We start from the raw sequence: 20,482 nt of genomic DNA, 5'->3' as shown, positions 1-20,482 counted from the left end.
CTTAAGTTTGAATTTCCCAAAAAAGACAAAGCCCAAGTTTTCTTCTTATTGTTTCACAGTCCTAGAAATTGGGTTTTCACTTCCATCATGGACACCTCTATAGAGGATTAAGAACAGACAACCTCCTATTTCAGCTGCTTTGGGTATGTGTGTCCACTGACAATGAGGATTTTCTGAAAGCTGCAACCAGACAAAATGATTTCTAAAAACCATTGGCATGTTACAGTCTGTACTCAGCTATTAGTCACACACTTTCTTTTGAAAACTACTGATTTGATCAGTGTTCTCTCTTGTATTGAGACTATTTCTTCACGTAGTTATGTATTCTGTGTTTGGGTCCCTGGCTCATTAAAATTTAATAGAAAAGTTACAGTTGAAATGTTCACACTTTTAATACTGACCGGACTTGTTGACATCTCTTACAGAAGACACTGTATGTGCACTAAAAATGAAAATGTTCTCTCAAAGTGAAGCAGAATGGTGGTGCAAGTCCAACCGGGCCAAAACATGACCTCTTTTCCAGGGATAAAAAAATGCAGAATCAGGGATCAGTTTGTGCAAGTTTAACAACAAAGATGGTGCAATCAGCTAAAAGGAAATTTAGAGACAGTGCAATGCTGGAAATACAATCCCTTCTCAACTGCAGTCAAAACAATGGATGCTAGTGTGATTACTAGTCATCTGACTGCTATGATGACCAGGAAGCTGTCTCTTTGTTTTCATTATTCTGTTTGTGTGAACACTTAATCATTGTCCTCTGAACATGGTGGTTATTATCTAGATGTGAGGCAGCAAGTGTTTTCCACTAAACCAAGCTCTAATAAAAAACCCTGTCCTCTATAAACCATATCCAACCTAGAATCATGGAGTACTCACCACTATTTGTATCACCAGCTCCAGATGTGGGACCTGGTGACGACACCACTGCCCGGTATGTCGGGGGAGGAGGTGGGGGAGGCGTACTTCGGCTCCCCTGGCTAGCATCATTGGGTGAGGTGACAGTTTCACACGTGTCCTCTTTGGGTTGGGTGGCTTCTGTGTTCTTGGGCTGCTCCTCTTGAGACAGGACAAGAGGTGGAGGGACGGAGCGTGATGCAGGTTCCTCAGCAGGCGGAGTCACAGTTGGAGGGGTTCTTGCTTTGGGAGCAGGGGCTGGTGGAACGCTGGTGAGTGACTCAAGAGGAGGGGGAGAGGAAGCAGGCGGAGACGCAAGATCCTTTGGTGGTGCAGGGGGTGGAGAGGTGGCGATTGTGAGAGAGTTTTGGTCCTCAGGTGACAGAGGACCTGAGGTGACAGGAGGTGCAGCAGGCCCCTCTGTGGGAGGTGGGGAGGTTGGTAGAGGGGGCACACAATCTTCTTTTGGGGAAAGGGAGGTAGGGAGAGGTGGCGCAGGGTCTTCTGGAGGAGGTGGTGATGTAGGTAAGGGTGGGGCAGGAGATTCAGGTGGAGGCGGGGAGGCTGGTAGTGGAGGAGCCGGTTCCTCTGGCAGAGGTGGCCGGTCAGCAGATTCTTCACTGAAGCAGACCCACTTGTCACCTGTATCCTCGCCAGCAGGGGGAGCCTGTTCTGGTCCAAAAATGTTGTCCAGATCAGCTATTGAGGGCTTCCTGGTGGAGCCGTTTGCTTCTGTTGACACATCTGAAAAACAACCGGTGACCAATCAAAGGATGTGTTTGCAGAGGTCCTCAGTATAATTACAAAATACATAAAACATGATGGACTAAGAACGTAAGAGACATAAAGTTGCTGAGTTCAAATCTAAAAAGTTGTTTCATGTCGAGGTGATGTTGGAATATAACAAGAGCCAGAAATATTGTAGATAAGAATACTTCTTACCATCTGCAGAGGCAGGGCCAGTCGAAGGGGGGGAGGTTGGGACATTCTTGGGTGGAAGCGGAGGTGGAGCTGCAATAAAATTACCAGTGCAACAATGAGTTCCAATAGGTAACTACAGATTACTGCCTAACCAACATCAATGACTGTCAATCAGGCAATGTTTGTATATAACAAATAAACTTTTCACATCACTGCAACTTATGGTGGGCTGCATACAATGCAGACAAATACTGGAGTATTGTTTCATGGTTTAGCCCATAACACACAAATGATTGTAAAAAAGTATTGAAAGTTTGGATCCATACATGCCAGATACCAACCGACCTGCCAAACACAGCCACAACAACTTGAAGACACGTGATTGTCCCACAAATCATAAACCATGCAGCACAGTACATTCAGTCACCACCATGCCAAATGCAACAAGGACACAGTGAGGGAGAAGGGGTTCATACAGTATGGCAGACAGGTATTGAACTCTGCCAGGTAATATACTACAACCAACACTGAATCATCTGGTGGTAAAATGGCTGATGAAATGAAACCATTCACGGCTGGCTCTTTAATGTGAGAAGCAGAGTGTTACTGCCACACAACTGTTTGATCGGGTCAGCTTGCAGGTCTGTTTGTTAGTCGGATGATGAAGGGGTTCATGAGGTGAGCTGATGGAGCTGTGCAGCTGTTCCAGGGAGAAGAGGACGTGCGGCACAATATGCAGGGGATTATGAAACTTACTTCCTGTGGGGAAGGATCTTGTCGAAGATGACTCGGGCTCAGACAGAGGAGTTGCCCAAGCATCGGACTCAGAGAGAACCACTAAGTTCAGGAGGGGACAGAACAGGCCAAGTCAGGGGCGTTACAACCAAAACACCTTTTTGGTTTTTAATTATTTTGGCCTTAAAAAGGCAATAGGTATAAGAGGTGAAACAACACAGATCATTATGTCAATAAAATCTTTCATTAGAGAAAACAGATTTCCAGCCTCGGCGGCACACTGCAGTCAGGATGTGTTGTAACACTAGAACACCTAGAATGTATTTTCCTTGCCAACAGAACTTCAGTGCCACTATGATAGCAGAATACAGGGCTCCGCACAAAATGCAGACATCTTAAGACATGAGTACAAGCCAGCTGCAGTTCCACAAATCTATCACAAGTCCACTTGTGACCTGTGACCACTTGTTTATTTTTGTGTGCCATAGTATAGCCTTATCATTTTAAGTCTTCAACATATATGATATGAATACTAAACTTCCATTACCATCAGCCTGGCAACAATAGAGCTATCTTAATACTAACCTATACACTTGTTTCAACAACAAATCAGGTGATATCAAACCCACTTCACTAGGTTAGGCAATATGACAATATATTAGAGATCAATTACATGGAAGAGAGGCTATCACCAAGGTAGTTCAGTCTAACTATAACATTTCTAGCCAAAATGTTGTAAGAATGCTTTATGAAAATACTGGATTTACAGGACATTTGCACAAAGTTTCTTCACTTCATGCATTTCATTTACTGGATTTAGCAAAAACATCATGAGATTATTTGATCTGTTTCTTAAATATATTTCCAAATAATTTACATTACATACACTCTAGTGGGAGTAGGTACACCTAGCTACAACAAAAGCAGGCTAATAAAACAGTCAAGCAATAAACGCAAGGGTGATAATGGTTTAGAGAGGTTGTCTGTGGTGCTGTTGAATTGTATTTTGTTACATGGACAGGCTTTTTTATTTTGTCCATCCCATTTATATCAATGTGGTTGGGCTACACAGAAACACATCTCTGTATAATGCAACGCAGTTCAACAGCACCACAAACTACATTCTCCATAATCAAAATCGCAATAAATCTGACCTCTTGAAAACAGATTTATTGCAGGATTGTTGTACTAGATTGAATTCATTTGAGCTCCATGTACCTAATACACTTGAATACGCTGCTTATGCAGGATCTTGTGAAGATAAAACCATAATGAGTAAGAAAGTAAAAAAGTTGCCAGTGTCACAGAGAGCTGTTTTATTTGTCTGAATTAATGTACGTAAATGGAATTTGTGTCAAGTTGATGTTAGCTATGCCTGACATGGCAGTTACGTAACAGCTAAGAGCTCTCCCACAGCCCGGACCAATAAGTCCTGCTGGATTGGATAAGAGTGGGTGACAGCAGAATCTGAATATTAACTGGCTGCTCTGTACACATGAACATGACCTCTCAGTGCCAATTTCAACTTTGACCTTATCAAAGACAGATGAAGTGAACCCACTACTGCACAGTGAGCCTGAGGGAAGAATAATGATGTCAGAGAAATAGGTGAGAGGGAGGGGGCGGAGGAGAGAGAGAAAGAGAGAGAGTATCTGGTATGCCAGCCAAGCAGGGCTTAGCTGGCAGCCTTAAAGAGACAATAAGTGTAATAACAATACTGTACGTGTGTTCAGAAAGCATCTTTCATTGTGTTGCTCACATTACAATGAAACAACAACAGTGGCAACAACCATCAACACAAACATATTCTAATAGTCAGTAGAGACACAAAGCCATGGTAAGACAGAAACACAGAGTGGCAAACATACAGGGAGGAGTGTTACCTTCAGTTTTCGGTTCTCCAAAGGTTGTTTCCAGAGGAGGCCCAAATAAGGCTGTGGTGTCTTCAGAGACTGGTGTTTGTTGACTGCTGCAAGGAAAAAAGGCCAATATGAAGGAAGCTATGTGACAACAGTTCTGTCATTTTAGGAAACAGCTACACCGTACATATGAATAGAACAAGTTATCAAACATTACTTGAGAATCAGAAAGTTGCAACACTTTTAAGAAACAAATGCAGATGTGGTCTTAGTTTTTATGAATTTTACGGATTGGCTGCCTGTTTATGTAGCTGCATTGCTGTAATTACTCGTTGTCAACTGTCTGTGCTTGGCAAACTCTTTGTTCTCATTATATGGGGAACTCTGAACCATTTACTGATGTAATTGATTATTTTTTGCTATATGTTGATTTAGTGATGTGCATTACTATTACCCACTTCGTCTCATTCAGCAAGGCACTGTTTCAGAATGGCATTAATATTTTCATTTGCATTTGTTGGAAGATTGGAAGATTAGCAACTGCTATGGCACAAGCTAACAGGAATCCAATAGTTATTAATTCAAAAGTTAGCAAGATATGTAAATTATAAGGATTATGCTGAGCTCAAAATAGCATGGACTCTGGAGGCAGGATATCTAATGTAAAGTGAACAAAAACAACTATTGCAGGAGACTGACACGTTGTTAAACCAATCACTGATGTGAAAACAAATATCAACAGAATGAATGAAAATTGCACTTGTGTAGCCTTGTTGTTTGTGTTGTCGGGTGGAATAGAGATGGTGAAAGTTTGTCTTTACTTTTGTCATGTGTCTTTTGACAGAAGAAAGCAAAAGGAAGCATGTGCATGACGGAGGAGTGACATGCACAGTTACAAGTTATTTAAACAGTGGTTGCCATTTTTAGCTGTGGAGAGAGGAATATCCTCTCCTGACTAGGGCGTATCTGTATCATGGCTAATTGCACTGAACAGATAACAGACACACCCAACAGAACAAACACTAAAAACTAGCATTCAAACAAACAACAAAAAGAGGAATAACTATGAATACAAGCATTCATACAAAATTATGTGTTTAAATTCCCACAGCACACAGAGCATCACAGTGTTGTCGGATAGATAAACACAGTGACGACTCTACAGATTAACTCAAGCCTCAGGTGACCCTCAAGCAAAATTAACATATGTGTATCTAACTTCTTAGGTTTTAGAGCAAAGGCAAAGGTTGTGCAAAAGTCTTGTAGTATTTACCAGCCATTATGTTAAATGCACAACATAACAGGTTCAGCTCAAGAAACATGGTCTTTGGATATATTAAAATTTATTGCTGTTATTAACATTTCAGTTCATACTAAAGTAACTCCACATCCCAGTTAGGGTTCCTGCTCAATGACACAAAGCCAGACAGCTGTAGCAGATGTTAGAAAGCCTTGAGTCATATGCAGAAGAGGTTTTAGTCAGACAACAAAAGCGGTGGCGTTGGACGCTGGTGACATCTGAGTAAGAATATAAAAAATACTGAAAGTGAAAAGTGATTCATAGAAAATAAATTTTTGTCTTTTAATGCTAGTGAACAGTAAAAGGGAGAAAAGAGTGTCTTGTCCAGGCACTTCAGGAATGCAAACATGTAAACACACAGAACACAGTAAATGCAGCACAATGCCATACACAGCAGTGACACATACACAGTGAGGCACATACCTGGGGGCTTGTGGTACTGGGGCTTGTGGTGCTGGGACTGGTGTAGGGGCCACAGTGGGTACAGTCGGGACGACACGTCTCGGTCTGGCAATCTCCTCACCTGGAGCCATAATTAAATCTGTTTACCACATCTACAAATCACCATCAAAAGTAAGCCTGGCCTAAGGTTTAACAAGACTGATACTTACTGGATGTGTTCCTTTTCAAACCCTGGAACATAAAAAATATGACAGTAAAATGTAAAAACCCAAAAGCATAAAACTTAAAAATGTCAACAGCAAAGAGTCATTATTAAGTACAATATTTGATCAGTTTTAATATTTGTCTATGACTCTTCTAAAATCAGCACCCTACAGAACCCCCTCTATGTACAACAGTTGAAAATACACAGAAAAACATAAAAATATCAATGTAGGGGCAGTTCTTTTGATAATAATACACCAAGAACAATGATGGAGGCTCAACACTGGTAAAGGTCAGAGGGTGAACCTCAGCTTCAGGTTGACTTAGTCTGAGACCTACAAGCTGTTGGTCCTCGAACCCTAGACCACCAGGTCACTCCGACAGTCGTCGGAGTATTATCGAAATTCTTCCTTGTGTAACTATAGTGCATTTTCATAAAAACTGCAAATCCTGCAGGTGAAAATTGGATTGGCTAGTGCTGGCATGCATGATAGAGGTCACTTTGATGGCAATGTCAATGACATCTCTTGTGTTTTGTAATTGATTCATTAAACACTGCCCATTCACTGATATGATATGGCACAGAGAGTCCAAACAAATCCTCTGCAGCAAATGAAAATCATATTAGGGGTACAGTTTAAGGGGGAAAGTTTCTATAATAAATAACTCAAAAATTCAATGACAATAACATTGTTAGTATCAGGTTAGAAAATGGCAACTTGGTGAACCACTACTGCCTGCAGTGGAAATACGGGAAAGCTTTCACAACATGCCTTTGAAGCCAAGAAGCCCTTGGTACCAGAAACGGTGTGAGGCTGATAAAGTTGCGTAAGAAAGTTAAAAGAGAAGTGAGTTTTGTTGTTGGAAAGGCAGCAGCGCTCTTCGGCTGTGATCTTAAACACCCGTGTGTGTGCGAGCGCACGTGTGAATTCAGCACGAGAGGGGCGCAAGAGGCAAAGAAAGGCAGAGAGCAGATAAGGAGAGAGAGAGGGAGGGAGGGGAGGGGCGGGCGAGAGACAGAAGCACATGAGATGAGAAGACATGACGGCGGGGAGTGGCTGAAGTAAGACATCAAAAGGGCCCAGCTGTCAAAAGTGCAAATTTTCTCCCTCTACAGAGACCAAGCATGGAGCCATTCAAGACAAAAAACAAGTACACTAGTGATCTGGAGAAACAAGTACACTAGTGATCTGGAGAAACTAGAAAAAAAAATACAGTTTTGTGCCTTGCCTCAGTGCTGAATCTATGTATTTTGTGTCTTACTCAACCGACTCAAAGGACAAGATGAGGAGCACAAGGGTACAAGAAGCATGTGACAAATTTTTGGCCTGACCCCAGGGAGACAAAAGAAAAGGACACTTACCGGGCTTCGTCTCTGTGATCAGCAAAAAGGAAGAGAGAAGAGATACCTGGTCAGAAAGTGACAAATCAGTAAAGCAGACATTATATGCATCAGGACAAGAAGAATGTTGGACTGGTTGGGGTAGATTTAGGGATGAGGATGGTACCATGTCCATAAAGAGGGTTATGTGCACGTGTCTTAGATTTGTGAGAAATCGCTTATGTCGCCTTTTGTGGTTTAAGGAATTTTGAGCAGAAGTGTGAATAGTCCTAGATACTAAGGCAAGAGGGCATTAGGAGACAGCTGAGGAGAGCATACCCAAACTACTCTGTATGTTTGTGTTAATGCTTGTTGATGGTGACAAAAAACAAAGTCTACCCACTAAAGGCCTGAAGATGAATGAGGACATTTGCCTGAAACTCTAATGTCATCTGTGAACCTGCTGTGATTGTACATCACCAAAAATATGTGTGGAGCTGCTTAAATCACTTCCCTCTCTTCCTCCCCTCTTTTTTAATTCTTCAACTGTCTCCATCAGCATCCATATATTTGACAAAATATAATATTAGCTTCTTTTCATTCCACCTTGTAATCTCCTATCTGGTCTCTTAAATTTATGCTGAAATCTGTCCATCTGCCTGCGTCACATCCACCTCGGATCAACCATCTCTCCCCTACATCCCTCACTCTTGTGCTTGTTCCAGTTGTGCAGTGAGCCATGAGTGATTAAAGTGATGCAACAAGGGGGTGGGGCATGCTAGTGGAAGGGAATCATTTCATTGGGTAAATTGGTGCAGGACACAGTGCAACACTGTTTGCCATGACCAATCATTGTCTCCCTGCTGCAAGTAAACAGGAAGAACAACAGCAAGTGTTCAGCGTCACACACTGAGGCCTTTTAGCCTGTGTCAGGGATTAACTTGACCTTTAACACACAGTGTTGTACAGACATGTCGATGTTGATTTAAAACGGACCACTAACAACAATTGTTTGATGTACTTGAAATCAGATGAACAGCTTCTTTTGTTCCATTTATGAAATTCAATATTGCATGTTTGCTTTTGGTTCTAGAGTAATGACACATTTGATGTCTGGACAGAGTCAGCTGGGCTGTAAAGTGACTGACTTCGCCTCGGGGAACTCTCTGTGTAGACTGGACTGAATGGTAGCTGGCTACACTCATGGCACACATCATGAAATAGACTTTCATCATAAAAGACTTCATCATAAAAATAAGATAAAAACATAAGATGCTTGTAGACAATAAGGCAAGGAAGAAATCATATGTAATGTAAGACCTTTTTTGGTTTCTAACATTTTAACTCCATCCCTGAGCTTTTCCTTGCCTCCTCTACAGTCTTGCTATTTGGACTGAGAACTGAAGGCTCAAGACTCCAGAACCAATTAAAATCAGATTTAAGACGTCTTAGTCAGCGGAAAGAACTAAAAAGACAGCGCTCTTGTACTCCAAGTATCGACGCAAACAAATCAACATGTGCCATAAAAATGCTGAAAAGTCACACACATGCACACACCATAATCTGCCTATGTATAAGACCACATCAGAAGAAAAAACACATAACATTGGCCACTTGCACTGCTATAAATGGACAGCCAATAATAAAGTCATTAGTTATTATACACTTAATATGTTGCTTTACCTTGCAACACAGAGCAGATTTTATAAGCACATTTATAAGCAAGCTGCAAGTATTAACAGGGATGAAAATGTTAATGTAACAGTCAAGAAAAAGATATAAACACAACAGCATGCAAAGCAAAGGCTTACCGGACTCCTCTACAGAGGTTGGCATCATTAGAGGCAGCAAAGGAACAAAAGATCAAAGAGACATAAAATGAGGAGAGGGGTGGAATAGTTAGAAGACTATAGGGGAAGGCACACTAACATTGGCAAAGCAAAGAAAAGCATCTGTCCATAGTGTAGGCAGTCATCTACATCAACTGCAATTAATAATACAGACAGAAAAAGCTGGTGGAGTACTATGGCTTTTCACTGCATTCAGTCAATCCTTCATCCCTCCACCCACACACCACTCCTCCTAACATGATGTGAGCACTGAGTACCAGCTAAGGTTTTATGTGAAAGAAGCTGTTAACCTGCATCATCATGCCCCTCTCACAAGCTTGTGTACATATGAATAATTCATGCAGCGTATGCCAAATATTACCACAGACATTAAGCTCATGCGGTCTGCTTAATACAGCACTCAAAATGTAGGAATGTATCACACTTGGTATGTGTTTCAAGTTTTTCACAGCTGGGCTAAGGGCCGGTCAAGGTTTTGCAAATGCAATGTCATATTTACATGTAGAAAACAGGGCATCAAGAGTGAGAACATTGGAATACTGAGTCTCAGTTATTAGTCAAGGGAATCTCAATGAAATTCAAATGGCTGTGGGCTGTAGTCAGGAGGTACTCTTGTTTTTGAAAATAAGAGCAGGCCATAAATGTTCTTGTCTGAGGCTAAGGTTTTACTGGATCAGTTCAAGGAAAAGGAAGAACTAGAAAGAAATGGGAAGAAGCAGTGTTTGCTCTTTGAGGCCTACTAACGTTTGGCCCCTCTTTCTCTTTTCATCAGACCATTTTATTGTCAGGCCATAGCCAAGGTTACCCAGAGTTGCCAGGGACTGGGAGTGACTGTGTGACTCATGTAATTTATGTGTGAGGGGAAAAGCTCTGCGTAAGCAAACGTGATGCTAATTTGAACTGGTAGATGTGGAGGTGGCAGTTTCAAAATCTACAGGCGAGTAATTCCAATGTCATAATCTTGCTTAATATTCAGGTGACTGGGCTGCATTATATGAATTTCAAGAAGATATTCGGTAAAATGGAAAACTGGTCTAAGAAAAAAAACAAGAAAAGACACAAACCAGAATTATACCTATGTACCTATTATACCTATAACACTACAATGCATAACAGCCCCAAAACAAATTATGAAACATCATTAAGAGGGCTGCAACTAAAATTTATTTTCAATATCAATTACTCTGTTGACATTTACTCCATAAAATGTTACGAAATACTGACAAATTCCCATCGCAAGATGATGTCTTCAAAGTGCCTGTTTTGTCTAAACAGTCTAAAAAAAACGAAAAAAACTGAGAAAAGCAACTTATTCCCAAACTTAATAAGCCGGAACTAGCAAACTTTGCAGCGCTAGTTGATTTTGTCTTAATCAAAAGTCAACATCATAATCTTGGTTTTCTGTTGATCGACTAGTCACTTCAGTGTCATATTGTGAGAAAAAAAAACAAAAAACAAAGCTCAAAATGTCTCCCTTCTGCTATGCATGTGCACACAACCATTATCAGCAATGGAAAGACGTTCACACCTGATCAGGTTGACAGAGCCAGCGGGTGAACACACAGAGGCTAGATTAAATTATTGAGTCCCGAAGCTCAAATGACCACAAGCAATCTCACTGTACTGACACACAGACTCATTGTGGCCACTTTCCTACCTGAATTATTCATGGAAGACACCCAAGCTAACTGTCCCCACTGAAGAACATAGAAATTATTGGTGGAAACTAAAAAGGCAGGGTCTCACTGCTAACTGTAGCCTTTCAAAAGGGGATGTGTGCTTGAAATCAAACTCATCAGCTGAGCTGCATCACTTCAAACAAGGGCCTCACACCCTGCTACTTGGCGGTGGCATGTCAGCAGATGGTTTCAGTTGTGGCGGGACATTTGCCCTGTGTTAAATGACACTGGACTAGACATGAGAACACTGAGGTCACTAACAGCACTGACCAAGTATCACAAGCATCACAAATGAACTATGTGGAATTCAAACTAGGGACATGGACTGCGATTTCAGACAAGGGTTCAAACCAGAGACATTACGCACTGTTGCATGCTGGCTCATTAAAACAAACGAGTTGTGCTGTCATGTAGAGACCCAAGACAAGTGAAGCAGTGACCCATTTACAGTTCCCATCAATAGGTGAAACAAAGCAGCAGGATTAAGTCGATGTGAAGAGACATAATAGCTCAGTAGACACTAGCACCACCAACATCATGCAGTATCTCGGTGGGGAAAAAATGATCAGCATATTAAAGCTGAAACAAGCACATATGACAGACAAAATATGAACAACACACACGCAGGGCACGTAGAATGCACATAATTATATATATAAGCGTACATGTTTAATGGCAGTTTAAGATGATGAAGATTAGAAATAGGAGTGATTCACTTTATGCACATTGTAATGATCTGAACACGAATACACAGGTGTCTGTAAATGAAAGCCCGCAGTGAGAGGGCAGGGCTACTCACCAGAGGAGACGGGGACAGGGCTATGTTGCCTATGGAGGCTTTGAGCTCGTCGACCGAGGGCACTGATGACACGCAATCGGCCGGCAGCGGCTTGATCTTTATTTTGAATTTTTTCCTGTGGTCCTCCTCCCCCTCTGACTCATCAGAGGAAAAGAAGTGGGACTTTTTGGTTGTAGGCTGTAGAGCAGCGTCAAGGAAAGCAAAGCTCCCTTGAAAATACTTAAGTAATGTTCAAATAACTAAAATTTGTACTTAAGTAAAGTACTTGAAGAAATATCCTGGGACACCTTCCACCACTGCTGAGGAATCAATGTATTGATTAGAATGATATTTCCACGCTTCACAAAGAGGTTCTGAGGCTTTTCTTATATAATAACACTAATTATAATAATAACACTTATTTGCACCTTGCTGTTCATGTCTGGTGCATCAGTGACTCATTCTTCTATAGCAGTGATATGTTTGGGCCTTACTACCTTTATTTAGATCATTGTTAATTAGATGTTTTTATACCTTGTTAGGCAGTGGACGCACATCAACATTATTGTATGTCAGGTCTTTTTTGTGTGTGGATTTCTCTGTAAACCACGAGGATATTTGATTTGATACAAATCTGTTTGTACTGATTTGGCAGTGTCAGCAGAATTTGAGAGGGGATGACAAACGGTGCCATGTGAATGAGATTTACTACACAAACTGATCAGTATGCACCAATTTAACAAATCCCGTACTAACAATGGAAGCAATCCATTTTTAGTGAGCAAATGTAACTTGGCAGGGATAAAATAAGACAAATTAATTCTGTCAAATGCCAAATCGAGCAGTGCTGAGGATATCTCCCTCTTCTGACTCATCAGGTCTGATGCTGTAGCCCTCATCATCCACCTCAGGGGAGTTCTGAAACACATAAGAGCGACTCAGTAAAAATCCTTTTAAATGTTTGTAAGATACTATCAGTATCACAGTAACACACTACTGTGATACTAGTTGTATGTGAAAATCACAGAACACAGAAGCAGCAGTCTGTTCAAAGGGTACTGTAGGTTAACTGAGTTAAGTGATTTCCCATCGACATATTCTGACAATATATTATACTGAGACTTCCAGTTCCCTGTTTAATGAAACGTGACCAAATGCATATTGACAAAATCATAATGTGGATGTAAAATGTAAGCAATACAATGCTACAAATGATAACAGTTAAACCCATCAACTTGATCTATTATTGTTGGTGACTTTTAACATCCTTTGTCCACAAATTTGTCAATAGCACATTGATTTTATGATAAAGCCAATCAATACTATAAGCTTCTTCAATGCAAATGAAAACAAATGTTTCCGTTTTGAAGTTGATGCAGACAAACACTGTTCAAAATCAGTATATAATAATCATCTGCAAAACCGTTACTTACATATCTGTCCCAGTCAATATCTCCATAGAAGCCATTTGGGGCCCCGTTGGTCTTCTTCTGAGACTGAGAACAGAAGGACACTTTGATTAAAATCCCCCCAAACAGAAAAGGTATATTCTTTACTATCACTAAATTGGGTTTCTATGTTAGCTACTATTCAGCAGAACTATGGCGTAGCTAATTCTGCTCCATAAACCTTGATCCTGTGTACTCTGGATGTCATGTTATGGGAGTCCCACAGTTTCCTATTTTCCTCTCATAGTTCCTAATTTGTTTCCGGATTTTGTCCTCACATTTGCAACTCTGAAGGTGTTCAAAGTAAATACAATTTTTGGAATTTTAAGACCATTTACTGGAAACTAAAATGAAACTGCTTGTTCACTAATGGTCTGATAATGATGATAATTCTTGTTATTATCCAGAATGCTTCAACTAGTCCAACAGTGCTGGATAATATTTCAAGATTTAGGTCTCTTCAAGCTACCCCAAAGGACTCATGTGGATATCCCGCTCTCTTTTTTCCCAGTTTTTCTCAAAGCCTGCTCAGAGAGCCTGCTAATGAAAAGATGGCTGAAACAGCAACACTGGCAGCTGACTGATGAGTAAAACTGTCATGTCTATAACCAGTCTAAGTTCTAGACCAACTATTCTAGAGGTTAGTCTACTAAAGCAGACTAGAGCCTAGAGTTCAGTACCGATTCAACCTCTTGGGGTTCCTGGCAAGTAAAAAGAACACAGAAAATAAATAATGTAACTCACAATCACCAGACTTGATTTTCTCCAGTGCTACATGTGTAGAGTGAATATTAATATATAAATGCGTTAATTGGCTGATATGTATTAAATATTTTCTGTTACTTACACCCCCATCTCTGTCTGGGGACCCGCTGTAAGAATTTAAAGAGGAGAGAAGAAAGGACAGCATGAAAGTCACGTAACATGTGTACGCCATTTAGCTGAGCCAAAAATGTAAAAGGGGTATTCAAGGAAATCCTTTTCACACCACCATAAGCACACACTCATTCACTCACAAATCACACTCTCACAGACATCACAGCACAGAAACATTTTACTGTAAGTCTAAGTGTCTCATGCACAAAGACAAATTGGCTAAACACCCCTTGAAAACTGTCATGCTTACAAAAGATTCTGCAAGCTGATCAAGTACTTCATAAATGAGCTAATTGTCCTATTAAGTCTTATTTTCCTCCGTTGTATTTGCATACAGTTTCTTACATGATTTCAGCTCAATGTCATAAGCACTGAATTTCACTTCCATATTTTATTGTTTATTGTTTAGTATATTTTATTGCCTAAGTATATTTTCATTCTGTTATATTTTTAATTGCTTCACGAATATTTTTTTTTTATTGCATGTTGGTTTATTTTATTTTATTGTAGTTATCTTAATTTTATTCACTCTTTCTAGCCTTATCTTTCTTACCATCTAACATGGGGGTTGCAATGAAAATTTCATTGACATGTGCAATGACAATAAAGACTCTTGAATCTTGAATATTTTAAGTACGCCCATTATTTTGTAGCTCCATTATAACATGTCTTATAAGATTTGTACTGCCAGATTCATTTACACAATACAATACACAATATATACCACTGTGGCTCATAATTGACTGGTAGAACCTTCAGCTGTGCATGGTTAATGGACGCAGTAGTTTCACATTTCTTTGACAAGGCCTGTATTTAAAATAATCTCATAATTGTTCTTACTTATCCTAATCCTTTCATTCTGCTGTAATGAACTGTATATGCACGACCTGCTGCCATATATCAATTTTCTTCCTTAAATAACTCCAATTCAGAGGTTTCAGCCAGCTCTCCACTCCACTGCACTAACGACTAATGTGCTCTATGTTCATAAATTACACCAGGAAGGAGGATCAGGACTTACGTAGAGTCATTGTCCTTCTCTTTCTTCCGTATCCCAAAGGCCTTCCTGGTACGTTTTTTCAATCCTGAGGAGAAAAATAAAGAGGAAAGGGGTGAAATACTGTGTGAACGGACATCAAAGACATGACTAAAAGGTGGTGCCTGTGGGTTAAAGGGTAGGTAGCGTCAGCTGTCCTACATCTATCATCCTGAAGATTAAAGGTGGCGTTTTTATGTATTATTGAGCGTCTGGCTACATCACTGTGAAGGCAAACGCTGTCTTTCAGAGCTAAAAATGTGTTCATGGTCATTGCAGATGGACAGAAAGCCTTGCAATCCTCAAGGCATCATTTTGGGATTGAAAATTGATTAGCACTGCGAAAATCAGTGTGGAAAGAATTTAACAAGAATAGTTTTGAGAGCCATGAGGACGGACAAACATACTGCAAGTCACATGGCTGAAAATACAGAACACTGTAAGAAGACAGTTTTGACTCCCTAGACTAACTTGGAAATACTCAGTTAAGGAATTCAACAAGGCTTACTATCCTTCCACTCCACATCTACCGTACACAAGACAGTACGGTTTTGACCAAGGCATCAGATCTCCAGCTGCTTTAATGAAGCTGCTCACTGACTGGCAATAAAAATTATTCTATTGAATTTTTTTTAACCTGTGAAGAAAGTGGACAGTATGCACATCCATCCCCAGTTAGACAAAAGCAGCATGCAAAGAACAAACAGAAGTCTGCAAGCTTTTGCCACAGATTTGCAGATATGCTGTGTGTTCGAGCTTTTAACATTTCACAACACTCAAATCAGGATGTACTCTGAATTAACATAAGTTTACAAGAAACAGCTTACAGAAAAGAAGGAAGTTCAATCACCACTCATCTCTAGTTTATTCCAACTGTAATACATGTTCACATGTTTCATTTTACCAATTCTACTATGCAGTTATGACAAACCAATAAATGTCTAAAGTTCCTGGCTTATCCTTACCCCAGATGAAAGCCCAGTTGTCCCCTTCCATTTCTTTTTTGATATGACTCTCATTCTTCCTAGTCTTTGTCTGGTTGTGAACTCATCACATCATGTCATGACCAACCGATCTCTTCCTCATACCACATGCAGATACACACTGAGCTTCAGAGCCGGAACCTGATGCTACCCCTCACCAAACCACACACAAGAAAACACACACACAAACGCATGTGCTTGCACGCACATGACCGCACACATGCACGGACACACGTAAGGTATCATGATGCTGTTCTTGATCTGCATCTCGTACTCAAATTCAACACCAGTGACTCCACTCAAGCATTAAATGCCACCACTTCTAGCTTTTCATACAATTCTTTGCAACACTGATCTTTGCATCAGCATGGCTGCAGCCAAAATGGGAAATTGATCCAGAAATGCCTGCTGGCCGTGAGAAGTCTCACCCAGAAATACCCTCTCACTGATCCTGCTAACATATTTCACCTTGCATCCACCGTCACAGCTCAAATAAACATCCAACTGCAAAGGAAAAGCACTCACATATGCACAGAATGAAAGCACATTCACAAATAAGAAGGCCTGTCCTTGTATACACAAAGGTAGGCGGACATTTTAAGACCAAATGCAGAGACATGCACACACCTTAAGAAACTGAGCTTTATGAATATTTATGGACACTGGGAGATCAGGTGTTAGGAAGCAGCTCCTGTTTGTATAAAAGCTAGCAAAGTCATCACTCAGGGAAGGAGGAAAAAAAATGTGATAGTAGAAATTAGAAACTGAAAACAGCTGTGGGGGCTTGAGCAAGGCAATGAATGACCAAAAGCAATATTCTACAAGACAATACTGTTGTAGGGAGAATGCTTAAACCCTCATTCCATTTGTGTAGGTGCTTATGAGTATGTATTTGTTGGCTGGTCATACTGTTGTATTTTACAGGAAATTTCAACGCATCTGCACACACACATGCACCTCCTGCCCATAACTGAAATCAAGGTTTTCTTTTCCCCCCAAAGGACTGAAGGTTTCATTTCCGTGACACCAGATTTAAGAGGTTCTTTCATTTCTGTGGCTTGACAATCTTCCTCTCTCTGATCTTGGTGAGGCATCTGTCTGAGGCCTCAGTATCAGGACGCAGTGTGCTCTCTCAGCCTGTAGCATGGTAGATGGAGGGAGCTTTAATTGTTTGTTCTATGAAGCCAACAAAGTTTTAACACTACAGCTATAGCTTCTATAGCAGGCATCTCAAACCGGTTCCATAAAGGGCCGCGTGGCTGCAAGTTTTCATTCCAACCAAGGAGGAACACACCAGGCTGGAATCAATTAATCAGCTGATCTCAGTCTTCAGCTGATAACTAATTGATCCCTTGATGTTGATTGGTTGGCCTGATGTGCTCCTCCTGGGTTGGAATGAAAACCTGCAGCCACGCGGCCCTTTATGGAACCGGTTTGAGATGCCTGTTCTATAGTTTCTTTTTGCCTGATGCCATTCAGAGGCAAAATCTTTAGTTTTAGTTGAGTGCACACACTTGCTTCAATGTCAGAATATGGCCTTGATTATCTCATCCTCTTAAAGCGCCATTCTGAATTTTGTCTGTTTTAAACTGAACTTTAATTTCAGCTAGCTGTATTTAATCCAATCTGTCAGAATCACATTTCTTTACACTGACAACTTGTTGATGTCTTTAATGAATATCTTCCTTTATTTCTCACCCCTATATTGGCTCCTCTTCTTTATCTCTGCTTCAGTCCGTTTCCATTACCCTTTAAATCCAGCATTGCCCCCAAGCATGAGCTGACAGGTTTACAGCTGTGCTAATGAAAGAGTATTTTGTGTTTGCATGTGTGCACATGGCAGCTGTACCCTGGCCACAGAGAGTCTGTATTCTGCATTACATGAGATTTCTTTGGCTTTTGAGAAAATTGAATGAACAAAAACATCCACTGGCAGATTAGTGAAATAAGGCATAGGCTAACAGCAGAGAGCAGCATAGACCCTGCAATCTGCCTTCTGGCCATATGACAGTTTTTAAGATGCACTTTCATAGACTGCTTGTCTGCATCTCTTTTCTTCTCTATTTGGCTACAGAGGTGGGAATAATGATGCAAATTTGAAATAGCCAGTATGCAAACAAATTCTTTCGATCATTCCAAGGTTTAATATTTAAATCTCTCTGTATACAAACAGCTCAAAAGCCACATAGCAGATACTTTGAAACTGGATTCAAACACAATTCAACTGACCAGCGTAATTAAAAATAATGCAATAAATTACTTACTAATCCATGTTTAGAGTACAGCAGGACCTAAATCTGATTGGATGACAATGATGTGAAAAAATAAATGAATGTATGGCAGGGATTAATTAACAGAGAGCAAAAATAACAGAGTGTGCGGCACACACTGTTTAATGACTTAATGGCTTCCGTTCAGAGGGATGCTAGCACAAGTGCTAACATAATTAGCGGTCTCTTCTCAAGACACAGTAATGTAATTCTAGGAAAAGCCAAAGGACATGAAGCCAAACAGGATAGGACACTGGCAAACCAAAAAAAAAAAAAAAAAAAAAAAAAAAAGAGTACACTGACCAGAGACACACAAAACACAACTACTTAGCTCTGGAAAGCACCTAGAGAAAAAACACAAAGCCATTTCTTCTTATAGTGTATCTTTGGGATTCAGCAGTAATTCACAGTGGAATTATTCTACAAGCAATATTTATCTGGTCTGTGAAAAGAGTCTAGGGTTCAGGATAAGTATGGAGAGGTGGAAAGCTAACTTTAGAATGGGTCACAAAAAAAAAAACAGCAAAAAAACTCAACATTGGGAGCACCACCTACAGCAGCAAACAGTGTATTATTATCAGAACTGTGAGGTCCACCCTTCAACCTCCAGGAAGAGGCTGGCACTAACACTGCCTTCAATAAAAAGAACCATCGTGAAACACTGTAATTATACCTCCAAGCTTTCACTATCAGAATCCATTGATTTGCACTGCATGTTGGGTAGAAAAAAATTCAAGACAATTCAACAGAGGATGGACGTGCAGCGACTTGTTGACATAATGACATAACACTGTTACGCACAGCAACAACAAACATGGCTGAAAATTAAAGCAACATCGCTACCGGCTCCACAGTTTCAAAAAGGTGAGCAAGTGATTTGGTTACAAAAGATCAGGTGTACAATAAATCACAGCACTATGTAAGCAGTGCAAGAAGACTGCAACAACAAAAGGGGACAATACAACAAAATTGTTTCGCCACCTCAAACAGAAACATCTGAATGAGTACAAGGACAGGAAGCGATCCCGTGAAGTGAGCTCAACATCTATTATGAGCAGACAAACCACATTGGCTCAGTATAGCATTGACAAATCTTTGCTAAGTTGCACTCCATAATTTGTCACATTGTAAAGAATGTCATGATCACAGAAATGTCCTAAAATATCATAATTTTAAGGCCATGTTGCCAAACTTGGCACATGATTGCTATTGCACACACCCACTAAAACACATTTCTTTTAAAAGTAGAGCTCTACTTCTGGGCAGGCGGAGCAGAGGCTGTTTAACAAGCTGCTCCAAAGGGGGAAGAGATGAAGAGGGCTCTGTAGGCCAACCAACAAAACACACACATAGACTCACACACACACACAGCTTGTGCTGCCAGCCACAGCAGAGCAGACCAGGCCAGGCCACTCAAAACTCTGGATGGGAGACCTATGCTGCTGTGCATAGTAAGTAGAGAGGACAACAGTACACCATTCAGATTTAGATACAGAAGAGTAGCATGTTTTTATTAAAAATTCTGACGTTTATGGCTAATAAATAGTAATTTAGATATGAGAACATTCAATTAACTTCTTCAATTTGTGCTTCTTTATTATAACTGAGCATCACATTTTCTAATTCAGTACCTGTATAATTTTAATTTCTCTGTAAAAGTGGAAGAAAAAACATGTACGTGTTTATAAAGTACTCCTATGTCGTATGCGTGTCAGAGCATGCTCAGGTACAGGAATTACATGAGAGAATTAGTAGTGTGAAGACGGTGCGTCAGGTCGTTGTGGGTACTGAGTCAAGCTGTTGACTAAGCACGAGGAGAAGCATGTGGATCCACTGATAGGTAGTCAGACAGGTTAGCAGACAAGGAGCTGAGTAATTAGTAGAACAGGACAAAGGCTGACAGACATATAAACAAGCAGACAGAAT

General features: G+C 40.5%; 1 protein-coding gene across 7 annotated transcripts in view; it reads right to left on the bottom strand.

Moving 5' to 3' along the window:
- The window catches only part of sgip1a (SH3GL interacting endocytic adaptor 1a), a 75,087-nt gene that overhangs the window by 16,178 nt on the left and 38,427 nt on the right, over positions 1–20,482 (bottom strand). For 3 of the 7 annotated variants that reach the window (XM_041934685.1, XM_041934687.1, XM_041934691.1), the window contains 12 exons: positions 15,289–15,352; positions 14,239–14,263; positions 13,377–13,439; positions 12,801–12,861; positions 11,965–12,143; positions 7,679–7,690; positions 6,321–6,342; positions 6,133–6,232; positions 4,434–4,519; positions 2,572–2,652; positions 1,837–1,905; positions 877–1,638 (listed from right to left, as the gene is read on the bottom strand). In XM_041934685.1, coding sequence (XP_041790619.1) covers positions 877–1,638; positions 1,837–1,905; positions 2,572–2,652; positions 4,434–4,519; positions 6,133–6,232; positions 6,321–6,342; positions 7,679–7,690; positions 11,965–12,143; positions 12,801–12,861; positions 13,377–13,439; positions 14,239–14,263; positions 15,289–15,352 — 1,524 coding nt within the window. Of the gene's footprint in view, positions 1–876; positions 1,639–1,836; positions 1,906–2,571; positions 2,653–4,433; positions 4,520–6,132; positions 6,233–6,320; positions 6,343–7,678; positions 7,691–11,964; positions 12,144–12,800; positions 12,862–13,376; positions 13,440–14,238; positions 14,264–15,288; positions 15,353–16,268; positions 16,379–20,482 lie in introns of those variants that run through there. The other 4 variants (XM_041934688.1, XM_041934686.1, XM_041934690.1 and 1 more) reach the window with 4 other exon arrangements.

The sequence above is a fragment of the Chelmon rostratus genome, chromosome 4, assembly GCF_017976325.1.
Source record: "Chelmon rostratus isolate fCheRos1 chromosome 4, fCheRos1.pri, whole genome shotgun sequence".
Lineage (NCBI taxonomy): Eukaryota > Metazoa > Chordata > Actinopteri > Chaetodontiformes > Chaetodontidae > Chelmon > Chelmon rostratus.
The sequence above is the reverse complement of the archived record's forward strand: the minus strand, read 5'-3'. Positions and strand labels throughout refer to the sequence as shown.